The 22,085-nt window shown below is 40.7% G+C and overlaps 1 protein-coding gene across 1 annotated transcript; it reads right to left on the bottom strand.

Annotated features, from left to right (window-relative positions):
* Nucleotides 1-4,137: 4,137 nt before the first annotated feature.
* LOC129734945 (ubiquitin-associated protein 1-like) lies at nucleotides 4,138-15,881 on the bottom strand. The gene is made up of 6 exons (XM_055700360.1): nucleotides 15,869-15,881; nucleotides 14,070-14,194; nucleotides 10,493-11,422; nucleotides 6,497-6,532; nucleotides 5,861-6,055; nucleotides 4,138-4,405 (listed from the first exon to the last, which is right to left on the bottom strand). The coding sequence occupies exons 1-6, from the start codon at nucleotides 15,879-15,881 to the stop codon at nucleotides 4,277-4,279; spliced, it is 1,428 nt and encodes a 475-aa protein (XP_055556335.1). The 3' UTR covers nucleotides 4,138-4,276.
* Nucleotides 15,882-22,085: the final 6,204 nt, after the last annotated feature.

The raw sequence follows: 22,085 nt of genomic DNA, 5'->3' as shown, positions 1-22,085 counted from the left end.
TTATGGAGACTGCTGTAGAGGTGGGAGCAGAAGTTGTTACTGTAGTGGGGAGACTGAAAAAACTTAACACACAGTAACACAACTAAAGAGATTATTTTATTCAGAGGTTTGGTCTAAATAGTTGTTTCTTCACTGGCAAGACTTCTTGCCCCTTCAGGACTGTCTCAGACCAGACAGACTTGTTTGGATATTAATCCTGATAAAAACCAAAACAAGCAACACAACCAAATGCTCTCAGCAGTGACAGTAAAGCAGTTTGAGTTTTGCTTTCCAGCTTTTCTGACTAATCAGGAACTTCATTTCAGACTGTCACATTTCTCACCTGGGAAAGCAAGCTGGGCAACTGATTTACCTACACCTACAGAGACAGCAGTTGCTGAGTGTCATTCTTAAGACAATTCATTTCAGCCCCACCACTATAAGCTAGTGAAGCTCAATGCTACAGGATACAGTGCAAGACAATCTGCCCTGGTCCTACTCATCCATCTCTACATTTCCTAGATACTTACCAGCTACATCTCTCCTCAGCATCATTTTGTTTTAAGTAAAGGTATATAATTAACAGTCAAGCACCTCACAGAGAATTCTAGGAACGCTGAACCCAAATGTTTTAAAAGGTCATATAAAGTTAACAACATAATAGAGAGAAATGCCATCTCCTTTGGGGTCCTGATAAGCTAAAACCTCTTATGAAAAACCTGAACTGAGGCAACCACCGGAGTTGTTTTCCCCTCCTGAAGTCCAATGCTCCCAGCTCCATCCTGTAACAATGAGTTTGGATCTCTAAGCTTGTTTTTTGCAACAAAAGCAAGCCACAGAAAAAAGCAGCACATTCTACCACTGCAGCCATCTGCCTGGAAGCCTCTGGTTGTTCTGCCCAACACAGTGTTCATGCATGCCTACAGGAACAAGCACCACTTGGGCAGGCAGGATTCAGCAAGTTCTTCATCTGCTGAAGCCAGAGCATGATATGGGAACCATGACACTGGGAGTTGTATTTAAGGGTTTTATTAGTTGTTCTTCTGCAGAATCAAAATATTTAGCAAATTAAAGATTCCTCGAGACTACTGATATTTTATTTAGAACTTGAACAATGTACAACATAAAGTATCAAAAACAACCCCAAACCTGATTTCTAGTACTAGATGTTATTATGTAATTTTATAACAGTGTGAGAAATGGAAATAATGCAGTGAGTATATTTGTTCTAAAGAAAGCACTTGAAAGAAGCCTCCTGCATCACACAATATTATTTAAAACAAAAAGATAACAGATTTCCTAGCAGGGCATTGTCTTAAATATCCTACAAACCTGGAGGATTAAGAATACTGAGCTCCATCTCTGCCTTCAGGTTCAAGAACCAACACAAGTTGCAGGTCCAGGTAGAGTTCAAAGTTTACCTGTTTTAAGAGAACTTGCACACCATTCAGCATTGGATGCTCATGTCTGGCAGAAGTGTTGTTGGATGCATGGGTAAAAAAAAAAAAACAAACACACAACCAAGAAAGCCTAAGAGGAACAGTTTCTCTCTTTATGCATAGCAACAGTTTCTGAACCAGTATTTTACTAAGTTACAGACTAACTTTAAACCAAAAAAATAAAACTCCATTGCACTAAAGGTCAAATTTAACCAGTTGATCTGGACTACGACACAGTCAAGTAATTCAGTACAAGCAGATACCATGAAAGCAGCTTCAAAGAACCAAAGCATCCTAGTTTCAGAGCCAACTTAGTATTCTGTCCAACTCCAGTGCAACAGCGAGGGGAAGAAACCATTCCAGTCTCTACATAGGTGGAATTCCAGTAGAGGTTGGGCAGTCTAGGCAGTCTGACCAAGCTGGAAAAAGGAAACAAGTTTTTAAAATGTCCTTTACTAAGAAAGAAAGTTGGCTCTCGGTGGAAAGAGAAGTGCTAGTGATATACGTGGATGGGCTTGCTCAGTCTCTCTCCCATGTATGTGAAAAGCTAGACTCCTTCCTGCTGAGAGCAAGCCACACTGGATGTGAAGGTGGCAGGGCTAGTCCTGCTCCTTTGCACACTCATGTGTTTTCAACTAGCTCCTGCACGGGCCATTAAATCTTCCAAAGCCTTGTGTTGGTCATTGTTATTTAATAATAAGACCTCCTTAATGTCTTGTACTTCAAAGCCCTTTTCTTTAAATTGGCTCATTAGTTGGAGAAGTTCTGTGATCATAGACAGTCCATTATTTGCAAGAGAAAAGATCAGTGCTTGGTGGAGGTTTAGCACAGAGCCAGTCTTCAGGGACTGGGCACTCCATGGGGTGGATTCCTCCTCCCCAAGTACATCCTGGCTCTCTCTAACTGGAGATGGAACAGCAGAGCTATGGGTGCAACAGCCCACAGAGCCTCACCTTCAGTCTGCTGTGTCTGCAGTCCTGCATTTCCAAAATCCTCTTCAGCAAGGGCACCAAAGCTCAGTCTATGGGGGTGTGTCTCCCAGTAGGAAATTTATCAGCCTAGCTTAACTCAGACTGATTGATGTCACCCTGCTCCCCCATCTAGCAGCCACTGCTGCATCTGAATTTTTTTAAAGTTACTTTGACTTTGGGAAGAGTAGAGTAGAGTAGCCCTTGCTATCAACTGGCTCTTCAGATCTAGGGCAAACTTGGGAGATTAGCACAAACCCTACTGGACACACTGTGTACAATACTACCAACATCAACTACAAATCTTCCCTGAGCTTTCAAAAAAATAAAGTAACAAGTGAATCAGCCAATCAGACTTATGAACCCTGTGCCATTTACAGAGCCTCTGTTCCACTTGGGGGGAAACATGACCAAAAAACTAGAAAAACAGGTTGAAATGGATGATCAGGAGATCAGCAGTTTCCAATTTTGGAGTTAAGACAGTAGCAAACGTGTTTCCTGAACTCAGTCACTTCTCCCATCTTCACACCATAGTTCCTCTGCGAGCTCATCACTAAGCCCAAGAAAGGCAAGAAAGCGTAAATATGTAAGGGGTGGGGGGTAGGTTGCACCTCTAAAGATTTCATATAATAAATTGGCACACAACAGGCTGGGAAACTTTAAGAGATCCTGCTGTCCTCTGCCCTGGCTACCTGCTCCTGCCTCTGTACTTTTGGTGCTGGTAGAACAGACAGACAGTGAACCAGACCCCAAAAACATTTTTCAGCTTCTTCCAGAAAGAGCACTAACCTAATTGACTGAGCAGTCAGACAGATGTCATAGAATCATTTAAATTGGAAAAGACCTTTGAGATCATCAAGTACAACCATTAACCCAGGACTGCCAAGTTCATCACTAAACCATGTCCCCAAGCACTGCATCTACCTGCTTTCTTTAATACCTCCAGGGATGGTGGTTCCACACCCCCAACCACCCTTGGCAGCCTGTTCAAATGCTTCACTACCCTTTCAGTGAAGAAATATTTCCTAATACCTGATCTAAACCTCCCCTGGAGCAACTTGAAGCCATTTCTTCTCCCAATTAACAAGCAACAGAAGAGACCAACCCCCACCTGCCTACAACCTCCTTTCAGGTAGTTAGAGAGAGCAATAAGGTCTCCCCTGAGCCTCCTCTTCTCCAGGCTAAACAGCCCCAGTTCCCTCAGCTGCTCCTCATAAAACTTGTGCTCCAGATCCTTCACCAGCTTCGCTGCCCTTCTCTGGACATGCTGCAGCACCTCAATGTCCCTCCTGAAGCGAGGGGCCCAAAAGTGAACACAGTATTCAAGGTACGGCCTCACCAGTACCAAGTATAGGGGGACGATCACTTCCCTAGTCCTGCTAGCCATGCTATTTCTGATACAGGCCAGGATGCTGCTGGCCATGGCCACCTGGGCGCACTGCCGGCTCATGTTCAGCTGGCTGTCAACCAACACCCCGAGGTCCTTTTCCAGCAGGCAGCTTTCCAGCCACTCTTCCCCAAACACGTGTTTGTACAAGGAAGAAAATTCACAGCCAGGGCAGGCTGGCAGGATTTGAAAGATAATTTGCTGCTTCTGAAATTAACCATCTCTGTACCAAGCACCTCACCCCACAATAGAACTCTGGGTTCAAAACATTACAACCAGAATAAGCAGGATCTTTAAAAAATCCTGTCCCCATAAAAATGCATGCAAGTGAGAGCGATAAAACAATGCAGAAGAATTCTAATGCTTTAAAACATATTCACTTTATTGCCGCAAGGATGTCCTTCAGCAGTCAGTTTTGGAAACAAGACAGCATCATCATGAAAGTCAAAATTACAGCAGCCAGAGGAACTTCTGCTGAAATTCCCCATCACAGCACATTCTCTCTATTCCTTAGTACATCGCACCCTCACCTTCTCCTCTGAGCACTGGCGCATCTCCAAAGCTGCTTCAACAAGAAGTGGATCAAAGCCCTTCTCACAAAGCTGTCCATGTGCTAACAGGTAATCCAAAACCTACGTGGAATGAAGAAAAGAAACTAAGTTTGCAGAGTGGCATTCGCAGCATATAGTTGAATACCATCTCTGTACACGCAGAGGGGCTGAGGCGTGACTCCACCCTGGACTTTACCAGGGATGGAGATAAAGTCCTTCCTAGTAGAGTTGCGATGCTTTTTATGCAAGAGCTTGTTCAGAGAAAACAGACAAGCCTTTCTGTCCTCCTGTGCTTTCCCATCAGCTCTGCACATCATCTTCCACTCTAGTCAAAGCAGTCTCAGAAGCCTATCCTTAGCCTTCCATGCCTGATCACAAGGCAGAAGTTAAACTGTTCTTTTTATACTACAAGTTTTCAAAATGGAACTGTAGGTCCAGCAGTCAGCTTTTAGCTTCCTCTCAGACAGCTGCAAAAACTGATGCAAAAGGCTGACTGCTTTCAGATTAAGATCAACTCAGCATACTGGTGAGTGAGCTGCAAATCCCAGTTCACACACCCAGAAATTGCTGCCAAATTTCTTATCTGTTCTCAGCTTTGAGAGGTACAGGGAAAGGTCGGATAGGTAATGCTAGGTACACAAAAGAACACAGCCTACAAATACAGCAGGATTTAAAACCACCCTCTTAAGGGACATTTTTTCCACTCGATACTACAGTTCACTCCAGTGCACAGCTTAAACTGCTCTCAATGTGTATGTAGTGGGCAAACAGATCGGCTCTACAAGCAGAAGTCACTGGGACACTCCTCTGCAACAGGCACAGTCCCACCAGGCAATGCTCTGTGCAGTACACAGCCTGCCTAGAGCCAGCATCGAAAGTTTGGCCACACTTTCCCTGCTTTAGAATGTTTGAAGCACATACAAGAACCAGAGCCATGCTTCACCCTGCAGTGCTTTATGCTATGTGACCTGGGTTTAGTAAGCATTTGAGGCAACACAAAGCAGGAAGCACCACAACCAGAAAGTCAGTCAGTGGTGCCTTGTGATAGCCTTTTGGGGCTGTCATAAGCCCAAAGGGGCCAATCTCACTCTACAAGGAGAGACATCAACATCTTCACCCATGCACAGAACAATGGAAGTTGACTTTTTTTTGTCACACAGCACTAAGCATGGTGTAGAGCCACACTAAGCTTCCTTCAGATGGTTTTGCAGCTCCTGGGAAGGCCCAGTACCTCTCCCAGCTTAACATAGAGCTAAGAGCCCATCCCAAGCTCAGCACAGCTCTAACCCAGCACCCACAGGTATGGCCGACTCAAGCAGTCTCTTATCAGAAACATATGCAGACACTCTTTGGTTTTAGGAGCTTTTACTGCCAGGTGACAACTTCTCTAGCAGTTATAATCTCACAGCAGCTACAGGCTGCAACCCCTTGCTAAAATAAAAGTATTCCCCCCCATCCATTTTGCAAACCCAAGGTTGTTTCTTAGCAGAATCAGCATCCAGTCAAGGGTTTCTTCCCCATTGCACAAGCTCTTACCTGGTCTATGTTCTGTCCCTTCTTCATGGCTTTCAGAACATTCTCAGGCGAGTACCCCATGTTGACAACCATCTCTACGCACTGCTTCTCACTAGCAGAGAGGACCTGCTGTAGTTCAGAAGCAGGGCCACCCGACCACTTTGTGCAGCTAGGGTTATTGGGCACTTTAGACACTGGGAAATCTTGATGCGTTACCTAAAGGGGAAAACCCAGAGGCTGAGGTGATGATCATCTTCTGCATCCCCCACACCCTGTTTCTGGCTAGTGCAGAACCAGGATATCCCATGCAATTAATCCAAGAGGCTTTCTAGACTGCCCTTGGAAAGCTACTCACTGTTAGGACGAAACCAAGCAGTGCACGTAGTCTGAACTCCCACCATACTCTTTTTACCCTCAAAACAACAATCAACAACCCAGACTCTTCACAATATACCCTCTCTTACTGGTGGATGAAAACCTTTCAATACCAAACCTTATGATATAGTCAAACCCTGTACCTCAGGGGAAGCATGGAGATTGCTTCCTTCACCCAAAGTTTACTCGTCACCTATGATTTTCTGTACTCAGAGGAACACTACTTCTGGAGATTTTCAGAAACATGTTTCAGTACAAGCACACAGGTATTTGGGAACTTACCACAGGGATTTCTCTTTCCTTGTAGTCTAGGTGTACCTGTTGGACAATACACAAATAAGATTACTATAAACATTATGCACCAGTGAGTAGAATTTGCTACAGCTGGGGGAAAATAAGGGTTTTATGGGAAAGATCTGGGAATAAGACTACCATACTAAGGAGGCTTGGTCTGATCAGGCTTCTACATGCGAGATGCACACATTACAATTGTGTGTAGTTCTAGAATAGCAATCATAGCGATCATTTCTTCTCTCAACACTCTACAAAAACAGATTATACTCTAAGAAGGATGTGTCCCCCCTCATAATAATTGTAAACTTGTTTATTCTGTGACTACTATATGTTCATACAGCTCAGCTTAACACGCTGGCTCCTGTTCAGGTCATCCCAGTGTTACGCTGTCTGAATGACAGTGATAATTTTAAAGTCATTGCCTATAGACTTCCCTTTATTTTTTTTGACCATGAGAAGGGATAAGAGAAATAGATAACCCTTTTCTACACTCAAAGCACTGCATTTCATATGCCATGAGCAATGTGGCACACTGGCTAAAAAGAGCACATGATTTTTCTACCAACAGCTGGTCCCATTCCCAGTATACCAACAAGGCTAGGTAACATTCCCTGCTGTACACCTGCCCCATTTTTGCGGAACCAGGCTGCCAGAGGGCAGAACCAATCCACCACTTTATACTACTTTGCCCAAGATAACAGGAGTGCAGAGTCAGAACTTTGCCCCATCAAATCTGCACATTTCAGTTCATCTGATTAAAAACCTTCTTGTATTTTAAATCAAATTAGAAAAGACTACAAGAAATTACACTGTGGACCAAGAGCCTCTGTTTATTGCCTTTCCTTAATACCTTTTAAAGCAAACAGATTGCTTGAAAGCTTGTCCACTTCTTTCAGAAAGGCCTTCTTTGGGCCCAAACTAAAAAAACCCACCCAAACAAAAAAAAACCAAAACAAAAAACTAACCCCCACAACAACAAAACACCACAACCCACAAAGTCCCCCAACCAACACACACACACCCAAAACCCCTACAAAACACCACCATAAAAAAACCCACCACCACAAACAACAAAAACCTGTTTATAGAAAAATAAAAAAAGAATATGTATTAGCATTTTGGCAAGTTCCATCTATTGGGGGAGGGGGGGGAAGAAAAAAAAAAAAAAAAAAAAAAAAAAAAAAGGCTTTGTTCTGCATTTCTTCTTATTTTCATCTCCAGGGTAAGAATTTCTCTTCTAGGAGACAAAGCCCAAGAAATCACGTTCCATCCGATAGACTAGTTTACCCAAGAACCTCTCCTCATGGTAGTAGAGGGGTTCAAAGCTCTCCACACAGACCCTTCCTCCAGGCACTTTTGCCAGAGCAAAAAGCACTAGAATATGGGATACACTGAAACAAGGGTCTGGAGTAGCCCTGAAATCAGCTGGTTAGCAAACTGAAGGATGATGCAGCCAAGAAATCCAAAAACTGCTTCTGACACCAGAGATTCAAGAGTCTGGGGAAACCAACTCCTCCTCAATCTACATAAGAGTTTAACAACCTGTGCTTGTGGTCAGTGACTTCCAGAGGGAAACACCTAAAGAAATTGCAGGGGACAAAGCCAGGACTGGTCAACTCAGCAGTCGTGTTCCCTTATATCTCAAACTTGCGTTTTAGTACCCTTCAAGAAGCAGACATGCAGTGCTTTCAGTATGTGCTTGCACACTGTGCCTACTTTTAGGGACTTCATGCAGAGGCCAGGAACCCTGCCTGCAGCTGGTGTGCCCACACACATCATACTACTGAATGGCCCACCAGGAGTATCCCATCCTCCAGTAACCAGAAATTTTTCTAAATAAAATGCATCATACTAATCAGGTCTCTGACCAGTTTTGTTTAATTCCAACCTGTTGTCTTCACTAGTCATTTCTCTGCCAATGCTGCAAAAAGCAAACCAGTGAGCTTCAAAAACAATACTCAGAGGGGACCACCCAAGACAGAATCAGTGGAGCCTCAGAGAAATCACAAGTTTATTTCCATCCAAAAAACCCTAGATCATATTCACTGGTAAAGCATAAACTCCAGTAGTCACTCCAAATCCAAAGTTACATTTTCTAGTTTTGTGAGGAAAAAAAAAAGTATATATAAGATTGCTGTGGAATACACTAGGACATATGATTGTCCTGAGGCTTTCTAAAAAGGACAGGCTTATTCTTGTGTAACCTTGAAGAAAAGGGACACATGAACCTTCTGCTCCCAGCTACAGAGATAACTATGACTTCCTTCTATCATTTTCATACTCTGAATAAGTTACATTTACTTCAATTGCTTGCAGCTCAGCTGTCATTTTTCAGCCACTGGGACCATATTGTGGAAATATGAAACAAGTATATTCTGAAGTCTTGGAATTGAAACAGAAAGAACTAGTTCTGCCAGCATACCTGTTTCTTGGTTTGCTGCTTCCAAAGAAGAATAGTTTCAAATTATGATCTTTATTACTTCTCCTAGTAAGACTATTTTTTGTTTATCAGTTTGTATCTTTTCTTACAGCATTTTCAAGAAGACACCTTCCCCTCTTGGCCTCTAATAAGTTTTAGTCCCACATAGATATTTGAATAATTAGAATGAAAATTTGACCATCTGAATGCCCATCTATCTAGTTGTAAGTGATCTTTCAGGTTAATCCCTAGAGATGTCACATGTCATACTTTGAGGTTTCACCTCTGAGCTACATACAACCTCTCAAACCTGTGATCTGTAGCAGTGCGCAGTTGCTCAACACATTGCTGCTTCTGCCAAAGTTTACTGTATTGAATTTGCTCTAGTGATCAATAAACAGCTGTTCTGCTGTGCTCTGACAAATACACTAGTTGCCAGAATACTGTATCTCACAATTAACAATGCATTTACCTAAGCCTGAAAAGGAGAGAAAGAACAACAGGAGAGAAGCAGTGTCACTTGTATCACACAAAAAACTACAGTATGCCAGTAAGGCCACAGAACCACTGCTTATATTGGACAGAAGCAGCCAGATTTTAGAGCCAGCTAGAGGATTTGACTACACAATTTCTACTAGGCTTCATAAGTATTGGTGTCCAGACCTTAGTTTCTTGGGGGGGGGGAAGAAGTCTGCAAGCTTACTCAAATATCTACTTTTCTTTACAAAGAGACAAAAACAACAGATGGTGTGAAGTTAAGTGTCCCCAAAGTAATTTTAGAACTTGCTACAAGTTTGGGGAAATTAAGCGTCAAACCCCTGCCTCAGAGCTTTACAACAAATCAACTGTAACATTAGTGATCTGAGATGATCCTAAAGACTGTTTTTGGTATCCACAAAACAATCCTTCCACACTCCTTTACAAGGAAGAGAGTAAATACCAGATTTCAGACCACCATTATTCTCATCCTTTTAAAGGCTAGATTTTAAAAGGATATCAGGAAGAAAAACACATACACAGACAATTCTTTCACTGCAGGTCAACTGCAAGTGCTTTTTTCTTCCCTGAACGACAGCACATACTTGTAGGCTTTTCAAGGAATAGAAGGAATAAGATAAAAACAAATTTCCCCTTATTTCCAGCAAGCCGAGAAACAAACCTAGCAGAGATTTAACTCAAAACCTAAGAGCGGTTCAGAATCTGATAGACCTCAGTTGGATAAGACAGAATGCAGGACTGTACAAAGACATCTCATACACTTAGTTCAAAGGTGTGCAACTATGAACAAGAGCTGAGAAGCTGAAAGAAAAGTCACCAGTATTAGTCTAAAAATATCAGATTTAGGGAAAACCTGCAGAGTAATAACCTGAAGTTCAGAACTGCCAGCATGAAGACCCATTTGACTGATCAGTTTGCCATGTAAATGAAGAGAAACTACCACACATGATCTCTGCACCACTCCCATTAAATGAACCTAAAACCACATGACATTTTAGAAGCAACATTTGCCTCTGCACCTCCACATCTCCCCAGCAACCCTGATTCTAATCTACTGCGTGTTTTACCGTAGTCACTGTGCTCTGAGATGATTCTTCTTCTGTACAAACTGTTGACACAGCCAGGGAAGGCAGCCTGGATGAAGAGGGTAATGTTGATGTCTCTATGTCGCTGTCCTCATTTAGAGCGGAAAGACCAACCATATGGTGTCCATTCAGTTCACTCACTTTACTCTGAGCACAAGTCTGCAAAGAGCTGAGGAAAGTGCCATTGTGGAGACAGGTAGTACTGTGGAAAGCACTTGTGAGCTTTGATGATTTCTGATCACTCTCATCGGAGTCAAGTTTAGGAAAGGACAGGGATTTGATATTACTCACTGAAGCAATAGGGGACAGGGATACTTTGGAAGACAAGGACATCTTTTCACAGTTTCCCAACTGCGGTAAAGTGATAAAGCCATTGGGTTTGTGAAGGGGCTTGAAGTCCAACGTGGCCCTTTCTATGGATGCCAGAACTTCCTCATCTTGCAACACAGACCCAGACCCTCCTTTGGGCAAAGTATTATCTAACAGCTGGGCAACAACTGGCCTGGTAGTACCAACATGAATTTCAAGAATATTTTTTAATTCCTCTTTATCATTGATAGTTTTTAATTCCAGTTTGTCAAATGGATCTTCTTCACATTCAAAATCAGCCAGGTTGAAGTCTGCTTTTGGACAAGGTGGACTGAGAGCCTTTTGCTTCACAGCACTGCTGTTGGCTGGCGTGGGAGTAAGAATATTATTGTGCCGCAGGCTAGCGAGGATGGGGTTAATAGGAGGAGGCATGGCCTCAGGGCAAGGTACCTCTGAAAGCCCCATTTTGTTGCTAACCTCTGAAGCTGCTTTTGAGTTCACTAGTGCTTCTTCTGCCTTATGTTCAGCTTCTCTCTGGGCAGCTTCAGTTTTGTCGATATCTTCAGCCCACTCAATTGTTTGCTTTTCCAGCGAGAAGTCATACTGACCAAGGATGAAAGGGAAAGGAGAAGAGAGAAAAAAAAAAATATAATGAACATAGCCACTACTTTTAACAGCAACATAACAGAATAAGAGCTACATGAATTACCATGAACAGGCATCAATTTTTTCCCCAGCATCTCTTATAACCTACAGACTAGCAAAGCTAGAAAACACCAAAAATAGTTCATTTTGCCTCTAGCAGCAAAACCTGTCTATAGTCTGCATTAGAATATCATATTTTGCCTCCTTCCTACATTTAGTTTTGCTTTAGAGCTACTGATCATCCCAAGATAAGTTTCACAGCCCTCCCACCCTCTTCCCCCAAGACAACAGATGTAGCAAGGGAAAGTCTAATGCATTACTAGATGGACAATCATACCCCGATCTGGCAACACTGAACTACGCCCTGTCCACAAGCTATTCAAGACTATAACAGGGTATTTTTGCATCCAAAGACCAATACAGTATTAGTCAGTTCCCCCTAAAAGATTCCTAAGGGACTTGATATTAGAGTTCTACACCCACTAGTTTAAGAGGTATCGCTATTCTTACCCCAGTGCCAGTGGCTCACCAGCCAAAGGGCTGCACCAAAGATGACAACTATCTGTAGTAGTAGATTTTGCTGCGGTTACTGGCATGACAGAATCCCACAAGCTTTTCTCATTTAACATCAGCTCCTTCAGGGCCAGGTTAGCACAGGAAGACATTTGTAAGCTACTTGCTACCAGTTTACTGGCTACCATAGTAGTCTGGTTGAGAGGACAAAATTCTGAACAAACTAAATCACTTAAATCTTTAGTATCTCATGAAGAATGAACAGCTTCAAATGTTCTTTAGAGAGCCACAAAACATTCAGAGAACACAGCCTACAAGTTAAGTCCAGGGTATAACCTACCTGTGACTTAAGAAGTTATAAGACATCCTTGCCAGGATAATAACATATAACCCAACAGGAGTGCTCTTCTTACAGGACTGCTAGGTCATAGAAATTCCTAGCTCTAAAGAGCAACAAGCCAGCAAGGCTTGCTCAGCCTCTACTAGGCTTTTTTGGGACTTGCTATATGTTGTATTGCATCCCATCCTATAGCAGGCTCCAGTGAGATCCTGGAGACCTGTTGTCTCAACCACAACAGTTTTCCCTTTCCTTAGCTCTAAGACTTCAAGAGGTGTGATATACAACTTATCAGCAAGTTGACTTTGAAAAACAAGTCACTGGCAGAAGTGCTAGGCACTACTCATTACACATTCTTTGCTACCCGAGCAGAGCTATTGCAGTTTTTGTGTTTGTATGTATATGGTTATATATACAGACAAAAATTGATCAAAGCTGGTTTTTTTTTATAAAAAAAAAGGGAGGTATTTATATACAAATATATGGCTTTGGGCAAATTTGCTTCCCTGTATTTTAATTTTTTTAAAAATAGCTCTTGCTACAGCTGTAAAGTCATCAAATTACACTTCAAGATGCATAGTCTACATAGTCACATTATATTATGCAAGGTGTTGCAGTCCAATCGGGTATGCTATACTTGAGCCTCAGCTTGACAGGAAAATGGAGACTTAGCACAATGAAGCCAGCAATAGGACATTAGAGTCTCCTTTGGTTCTCCCACACCAGCTTAACTGGGTGGAAATATGTGTATTAGGATGATCAGGTAATTGTTTAATGGTTATAATGAAAAAGCCGTCATGTAGGGTAATTGAGATATTCAGCTCTCCAGCAGATGAGTTGCAGGAAAGGGGGGGAAAAACACAGAACCATCTACTGCAATCAGTCACATTTGGAGATTAGATTTTCAACATTTCTGCTAGAACAATTGATTTTATGCTACCAAGAATTAATGGTCCTTAAAGGTCTGGAATCCATCCATACCAAGCTATAACCTGTTTGCCCTACAGCAACTGCACAGAAAACAAGAACTGGAAATTGTTTTCTTGATCTCACTATTGTGAGAACCCATAAAATATGATCATAGAAACACTTGTTATCCTCAAACAAGATTCTGCAAGTATGCCATAGCATAGATGGATGTATCAGTTCTTATTTTTCCTCTTAAAAAAATACTACTCAAATTTAGTCAGTGTAACATTTAGACCTATAACTATTTCTATAACTATTTGTAATAGTTTAACTCAGCAGGCACTTAAACACCACACAGCCGCTTGCTCGCTTCTCCTCCCCCCCAGTGGGATGGGGGAGAGAATCAGGGAAAAAAGTAAAATTCATTGTTTGAGATAAAGACAGTTTAATGGGACAAAAGAAGAAGGGAAAACAATAATAGTGACAACAGAATTAGAATATACAAGTGATGCACAATGCAATTGCTCACCCAGCCAGTTTTCCCCCCAGTTTATATACTGAGCATGATGTCATATGGTATGGAATATCCTTTTGGCCAATTGGGGTCAGCTGTGCTGGCTGCGTCCCCTCCTAGAATTTTTGTACAGCCTATCATATTTTTATCTTTCTATACATTCCAACAGACATTCTGCAATTACTTCCTTGCATATGAAATAACACTACAAGACCAACAAGACTAACATTTGAATACACCTGCAAACTGTGACTACTTGCAATTTACAGCACCACATGTTGGAGGCCAGGGTGAGGGGAAAAGAGAGCAGAAAGGCAAAATACATCACTCACCTGTGCTTCTCTAATGAGCTGAAAAGAATCAGGCAGGCAGAAACCAATGGGTAATCCAACCTTCGCTGGGGTTTTGAATTTGTCTCCTATCTTAAATGGGACATCATCAAGATAACTCAAAGGCCCTAAGATCAAAAGCAGAAATTGTATCAAAAAGACTTAATGAGTTTAATGCATTCAATTAACTCACATTTCTTTATTTGAGAGCTATTTTATCTCTGCTGCCCCAACTACACCAGGTGACTCAATACAAAGGAAGTTTCTTGATCGGAAACATGTTGAATGTGTTTGGACTTCATTGCTTCAATTTTAGTAGGTTCTGTTTGCTTTGTTTTTTTTAATAATGTTCTAGCTCATAACTATTTAAAAAAATCCACCAACCAAACCCAGACACACAACAATCAAACAGATTTTGAAGTCAATATACCCAACATTTTAGCTTCCCTTGTGACAAGACTATGCCTATGCAACAGTTGGAAGCTGAAGCTCTCCTGAACACTCTGTTATGTCTCTATAACATGAGGCCATTTTTGTCATATCCAAAACAGGCTTTAAAATAACCCAGCTTTAGAGCAGCTAAGAAAAACTAAACCACAGTTTTTGATATACATGTAGGAAGTAAAATTTGGATGCAAGTGGTCACAAGGGCAAAATGACCTAAAGTCTAGACACTCCACTTTAACCAACACACAGTGAAATAGCTCAAGATTACTTAGCATAGCAATTCTGATTTTTGAAACAAGGTAGTTTAACTTAATCAGCTGTCTGATTTGTGATCACTCCAAATGAGAGGCCTCGGACTTATTTCATGGTCCTCTATCTGTCCTTTATATCTATCATTTACACATGGTATTTAAAAAGCTTTAGGACAAAACCTTCTTCAAACATCTTGCAAACTCATGAGGCAGAATCACTTAGAGCTCAACCATCTTCAAGAAGCCAAACTATAGGTTTGTTTTCCTTGGGCTGCTGTGAAGCATTAGAAAACACACAATATAAATTGCACTGCTTCTCAATTAACTGAAAGGGGTTTCTTGGATCACTGGTCTAAGCTTTTGGAATTAGAGGCAAGGTTTCTAGCTGTGTATAACAATTTGAAGCATTCCTCTGGCACTCATTTGTAACTGCGTGTTGCAGATCCAAAGAGATATCAGTGGCAATATTAAGATGGCGTTCAGCGACCAACCTTCCTCAGTGAGCAGTGACTTGCCATTTTTATCTGACCCATGCTTTTTTACTCAGATGACAGTTAAGTACTGTTTGTGTTCCTTCACTATTGACTTGTCTACAAGGCAGTCACAGGCTCCAACAAAAGGATGAGCAGCTTCCAAAAACAGGAACATCCTATTAATTTGGAGTTAAATGTTTATGTGCCATCATCATTTGAGCTCTCATACCATGCACCACACTGGCTGGTCCCAGAGTCCTGTTAGGACACAGGTGGCATTTCCTCCAGCTTTTAAACCATCAGGCTGAATAACCTACATCCCACCTGCACCACCAAGATACAAAAGCACTCCAGGCAAAATATAACAACATTTTCATTGATCCTTACTGAGAAGCACACATTCAAGCATTACACAGCACAGCATCCAGATGGCACCTCACTGGCCACCAACACCACTATTTGCAACATGGCATCCAAATAGTATTTGAGCTGGCAATTTGAGAACCTGGATATACCAAAGTGTTTGCTTACATAGAAATAGCAACTGTGGCAGCCCTTGCACTGAGTATGGTAAATCATGGACAGGTCAGACAACCAGATCTCTTGACTGCTCAGAGGCCAGCATGACTACAATCGATGTCCATTGTCCCCATTTCACACTATTTCTCCATATCACTTTCAGGGATCATCACTGCTGCTTTTATTATTCTCTCCTATACTCCCACTTTTCTTGTATTGTTGTCTTTAATAACATTAGATTTGCCTTCTTTATTGGAATACTGCTTTGAAATACTAGGAAGCCCTTAAAAAAAACACAACCAAAAATGTGTGAGTGCGTCCAAAAAAAAGAAAAAGCAAGCAACAAAACAGTGTTGTTTTTATCCCCAGATGTTATCTCAGTTGTGTATCCTATAAGTGTCTTGACTATATTTATTTGTATATTTGTATATTTTATTTGTATATCTGGTGTTCAGATGGGTTCGTGTCCCATATAAATATACTTGTATAATTTCACAAAATTATGCAGTTTAAACAAATACCAAGTCTTTATCTTGTTAATTTATACTACTTTAATATGGAAGATAAATGCAGATATAAAGTGTTGTCACGTCTAGTATATTAACTAATTTTTTTTTTTCTCTCACAGGGTGGGAAAAAAGGGAAAAGGCATTCAGAATCTGACCAGTGCAGGCAATCTCCTCTGTCACTGGATTCAAAGGAAAAAAAACACACACCCCTGCTCAACTACGCAGTTTTTTGAAGAGGAATTAACAATTATTAGTTTGACTAACATTATGAATAATTGATGTTGCACTTTCTGCTAAAGAAAGCTAGTACTCTAGCAAAGCTTAAAATTTAATTGAAATGTGATTATTTTTTCATTATTTAATAAAACTTACTCTTCCATTTGTATGTTTGAATTCTTGCTTTCTTAAAATTACTCAATTAAGAATATTTCATTAAATGACTGTCAAGATACAAATGCATTAGTATGCAAATGGTGGAAATTTCACCAAACCAAAACAAAGAATGAGGCAGCTCATGCAAAACCATATCCTTGTGGAGAATCTAACGTCAACAGTCATTATTTCCTCTCCCTGTATAGCATATCTGTATCCTTTTATTTCCATTGTGTGAGCATATACATGAGTTTCAGTTGCAAGATGCAGAAGCTAGCACATGCAACTACCATGTAAAAAGAGTTTTTGTGTCTTTTGGCTCTGAATAATGCTCTGTTTCTTGCCTCAGAGCATGCTCAGTAGTAAATAGTTAATCTTGTTTGGATTTTGTCTCTTAGCACTTTTTTTTGCCCCATGTGTACTGTCAGTGAATGTGATATGGCTATGAAAGTGCAGAATTGTTTACACAGCACTGAATTCAGTACTAAGTTCTGGGATCATACTTATATTGGGATAGTTGTTGGAGTATTAGAGTACAAATAGGAGCTGCCTGACTTAAATTGGGTTAGCAAATCCCTATTAGGTACCTGGGTAGTCATCAACAATGGTTTTCCAAGGTCTGGTTGAAACATTTCAGATGTCAGCTAGAGAAAAAAAACAAACATATTCTTTCCAATTTGTTTAAAAAAGAGGAGAGACCAAACCACTAAAACGACACTAAAATTTCAGTTTCAATAAACATTTTGTCAGAAAGCTTCACTGGTGTGACATATGACAGTATTAACTAATATACCTATTTGTATCATAAGTAATAAAATATCTTCAGGAAATTGTGTGATGTAAGTGTACAATAAATAAGTTGTGCACATCTTAATGTCAATACAATTACCATCTTTAAGATTTGTTTATATGAGATTTCTTTAAAATCATTATTTCTGTTCTTGAATTTCTGATACATGAAAAATAGAGGATGTTAAAGGATTAAAAGTGTCATTGTAAAAGGATCACTAAGAAGCCCAAGAGCTCTTTGCTTATATACTGGAAGGGATGGTGGGGGGAGAGGGGTGCATGTCCAATAGGCAAGCTCTGAGCACCCCTAATACTCTTAAGCAATTGAGATCCATGCACAAAGTTCTTAGAGTGACTTTCTCAAGACTCTAAGATTCAAAGTAATTAAGGTAATTTGATTCTGCCTTTAATGCATTTCACACAAACATGAGTACTACCTCTCTCTTCCCCTCCCCCTGCCGTTTGCCTTAGTTTTAAAAAGCTATACACAGACTCTATAAAATTTATATTCCTAAAATAGTGGTAATGATGTAATAAGCCTGTACATGATCAACACATGATAAGGGCTCCTCCATGCGAAGTTTCCTTCTCCCACAGCAGGACCTCACTGCTAAATAGCTAAGACACTTGACTTCAGTAGGATAAACCCTGAGTACACATATATATACCATGCAACACCCCCCAATAAAAATAATGCAGCTTTAGATAGATAAAATGGTGTAGATGTAAATCACCCTACAGTCTTATGCTCTTGGCACGCTCATAGGAAGAGGAAGAGATGAGCTTGGAGCATTTCAAGCTGAGAATGAACATGCCAAATTTTATTTCAAGTCATTTAACAACTAGACCATGTAGAAGCTTGACACAATTCAGACAACAAGATTGCCGACAATAAAACAAGCTATCACTAAACCTGTTGATAACAATATTAAATAGATATAACAAAGCATAGCAGATGATATAAAAAGTTCATGGTTCCTTGTAGTGATCCTGACCAGAAGACCACTGTATGCTGAGGAGTTAGTGATCCATATAACAGTTAACCTGAGTAGGCCCAGGCCTGTGCTATATATAGGGCTTGGCCTTCAGGCCTGTGTCATGCTACACATAGCCCATGGCTGCAGGATAACCTCAGCCAGCTCATACTAAGAGGAGCCTGCAGGCATCTCCTGCTTGGTACCAGCAATGATGCCACCTGCATGGCTTTGCCTTTATCTAAGAGTGCAGCAAGAATTGTTTTCTTGTAAGAAAATCCTATAATAGCTTGAATGACAAAAAGGGGGGAAACTTGGGAATCTGTTCTATAGACAGGGTCTGCACAGCCTGCTGTGCTTAAATCAGAGGCCTATTCGATGCTATGCCACCTGGGGTTACATCTAAAGGGATATAAGATTATCTATGCTATTTTCTTCTTGCAGTGTTAGTTGTAATAAAAAGCATTTTAAAATGATGCCTTAGAGAGTCCAAGTGCCTTTATTACTGGGATCATTGAACTTCCTGGTGCAAAATATTTGGTGTGGTTGGCAGATCCCAGTGAGAAATGCTTTTCTCTTGAAAAAACGAGTAAGAGAGAAACCTTGTGCCTGGCTGGCCCCACACACAGCCATGGAGGGTATTTGCAAGGCAATTGACCCAGGCAGTTTCCCCAGTGCACTGGGAAACTGACAAGGATTGCCCTACCCCAGCTGAAGTATTTTGTTGTCTTAGAAAACAGGGGCTAGGGAAAGGAAAAGTCAAGGAAAATTTGCACCATCTTTGATTGTTACTAGCATGCTTCAAATGACCATGGGGGTGTCTAGAGCTGATACAAAAAACTACAAGCTGCAGGTGCAGCTCTGCACAGCCAGCCCCTGGGCATCAAATGGCAGTGCAGACACCTACAGTGCAACCCAGAAGAGCACTACTGAGGTACTATTTTCCAGAAGGATGAATGGTGGGATGAGGATCCTTGTTCCTCTGGTGAGGACAAGTGGACAGAAGGGTCAGAGAATGTGTGACAACAGCATTTCCCTCTGGCCATTAGTGATTCACAAAGCAAAGGGGCCCCCAGGGGACATTCCAGCACACTATCTCAGTGCATGACTTTATACAGCCTAAGTTGCAAGGTTTAACAAAAACATATCAAACCAAGCCAGGAGAAAGGCTGGCACACTGACTATTGTGAATATTGAACTTAGGATTTAATGTACATTATCTCCTCCAAAATAATTAAAGTGCTTTGATGTCATCTAGTAAAACCCTATGATTACCCAGCAGCTGAGAGAAGCACAGGGTAATATATCCCACTCCCTGTGGGTATGGCTCCAGGAAGCATTAAACACAGAGTATCCCTCACCTACTGATTAGGACAATAAATCAGCATCCTGGAAAAGTATAGCTGAGGCTGACCAGTATTTACAGGAAATAGCCACATGGCTGTGTATTACCCTGTTCTTTCTATATAAAGTTTATTTCAGGGTCATGACTCCCTTACTGTCAAATCAGTGGAGTGGTGGGAAGATAGAAAAAAAGTAATTTTTCCCAAGAGTCTTCATGATTATGACATATCAACACTGCACTCTAAATGATCGTGCCCGTGTCAACTATTTCACTAAACTTTTATTCTAGCAAAATAAAAGTTAACACAGAATTTGCTAGAAGAATATTTAGAGTCTACACTGTACCTCCATTCTTTATGCTCAGTCCCTCATGACTGCAGAAAACTGTTTGAAATGTAGCTGTACAACAAAACAATTTACTCTTTAACCTTGAATCCCATGATTACATTTAGTTTTTGTTTTGGTTTGGAGTTGTTTTTTACCATAAAGAGGAATATAAAATGTCTTCAGAACTGTAACATAACTATCATGTTACAACTTTGGTATTACTCAAAAGTTACTTTTCATAAAAGAATCCTGCAGAGGAATGAAGCTGGGTTAATTAATATTGATAACATACAGCTGTGGGCTGACTTCAGGGGCAGTGGGTTGGCTGATGTGGATAAGGTGCAGCTGTGGCTGGTTCTGTTAAGTGGTTGGGCAGCCAACAGAGAGTGTGCCCTGGATGAGGAGAGACTAGAAGGCAGCAGAGGGACTGGCATGAAGAGTATGTTGGTATGTGATAGTAAAAGACCTTGTTGCAGCCGGCTAGTTTTGAGAGTGCTGTGACAGAATCCCAAGGAAAATTTTACAGGAGTGTACCCTATATGGCAGTAAGATATGAATAAAAGTGGACTGTTTATAACTGAGCTTACTTTGTCTGACCATTTTACATCTGTTGTGGTTTAACCCTGGTCAGTAATTAAGTGTGATGCAGCCACTCACTCACTCCTCCCTCACCCAGAGGGATGGGGAGAATTGGAAAGGAATGTAAAACTCGAGGGTTGAGATAAGAACAATTTAATAACTGAAATAAGATAAAAATGAGAGATAAATAATAATAACAACAACAATTATAAAAAGGAAGGAGAAGGGGAGGGGAATGAAATCCAAAGAGAAGGGAGAAAACAAGTGATGCACAATACAATTGCTCACCAACTGCTGACTGATGCCCAGCAAGTCCCCGAGCAACGATCCACAGGCCCCAGCAAACTGCCCCAAGTTTATATACCAGGCATGACATCCCATGGTATGGAATACCTCTCTGGCCAGTTCAGGTCACCTGTCCTGGCTGTTCCCTCCCAATTTCTTGTGCCCCTCCAGCCTTCTCACTGACAAGGCCTGAGAAACTGAAAAGTCCTTGACTTAGTATAAACATCACCCAGCAACAACCAAAACCATCAGTGTGCTATCAACATTGTTCTCACATCACAGCCAAAACACAGCACTGCACCAGCTACTAAGAAGAAAATTAACTCTATCCCAGCTGAAACCATTACATTGTAATTTTAGCTCCTGATTATGACAGCAATTACCCCATATGGTTCAAAAAGATGAGAAAAGTAAAATGTTACACACACACACACACCCCCCATAGTGAAAGAATCCACTTAATTTGGGTCAATCACATTCATATTTACAAAGTTATTTGGCATTTTTTTTGTTTTTAATTAGGAAGTGAAAGTAAGACTTGTAAACTATAAATACAAATACCAAGGTATTACACAAAATATCCAGATGTACTTAATCTTTTTAAATTTCTCACAAATATTTCCTATGGAATTCAACAGAGAAATCAAACAAGTTTAAGTTCTGCATACAATGAAAATCAAGTTAGATACTGCCAATTTGTCAGTTCATAAAATTTCTACCTGACAAATGAAAGCTTTGAGAACTACCATTCTTTCATTAATGATACACCAACTGCTATTTTTGACATTATTATTTGCATTAAGCAAGCTGTCTAGAACCAGTTGTATTTAACCCACTGTTAACTCAGTGGCATCACAATTTTAAAATATTTTATTTATATACTGTCACTAATAATATATATACACGTACTGCAGAGGGCCAAAAACTTGAAAAAAAAAATGTCACACAATGTTTGCATTAATACTTTTATACTTTTTTTTCCCCAAATAGCAAAGCTGAGCCACTGTTTTCACAGTTTTAGTTTGCCAAAACCACGTAACTCCATATATATCAAAGCAGCAGAAGAGCAAGCTTAACAGCAACTTTCATTTATGCATTTTCTTGTGGGAGGAAAAAAAGAGTATATATAAAAAAAAAAGACCACCAATAA

The sequence above is a fragment of the Falco cherrug genome (genome assembly GCF_023634085.1).
Source record: "Falco cherrug isolate bFalChe1 chromosome W unlocalized genomic scaffold, bFalChe1.pri SUPER_W_unloc_1, whole genome shotgun sequence".
NCBI lineage: Eukaryota > Metazoa > Chordata > Aves > Falconiformes > Falconidae > Falco > Falco cherrug.
This window is presented reverse-complemented; position numbering and strand designations above follow the sequence as displayed.

Bases quoted from the DNA above. Each gene is read 5' to 3' on its own strand.
- LOC129734945 (XM_055700360.1), bottom strand. The intron at 6,533-10,492 runs GTAAAACACGCA...ATTGTCCAACAG, and splicing joins CTCAGAGCACAGTGACTACG to GTACACCTAGACTACAAGGA. The intron at 6,056-6,496 runs GTAAGTTCCCAA...TTTCCCCTTTAG, and splicing joins AGGAAAGAGAAATCCCTGTG to GTAACGCATCAAGATTTCCC.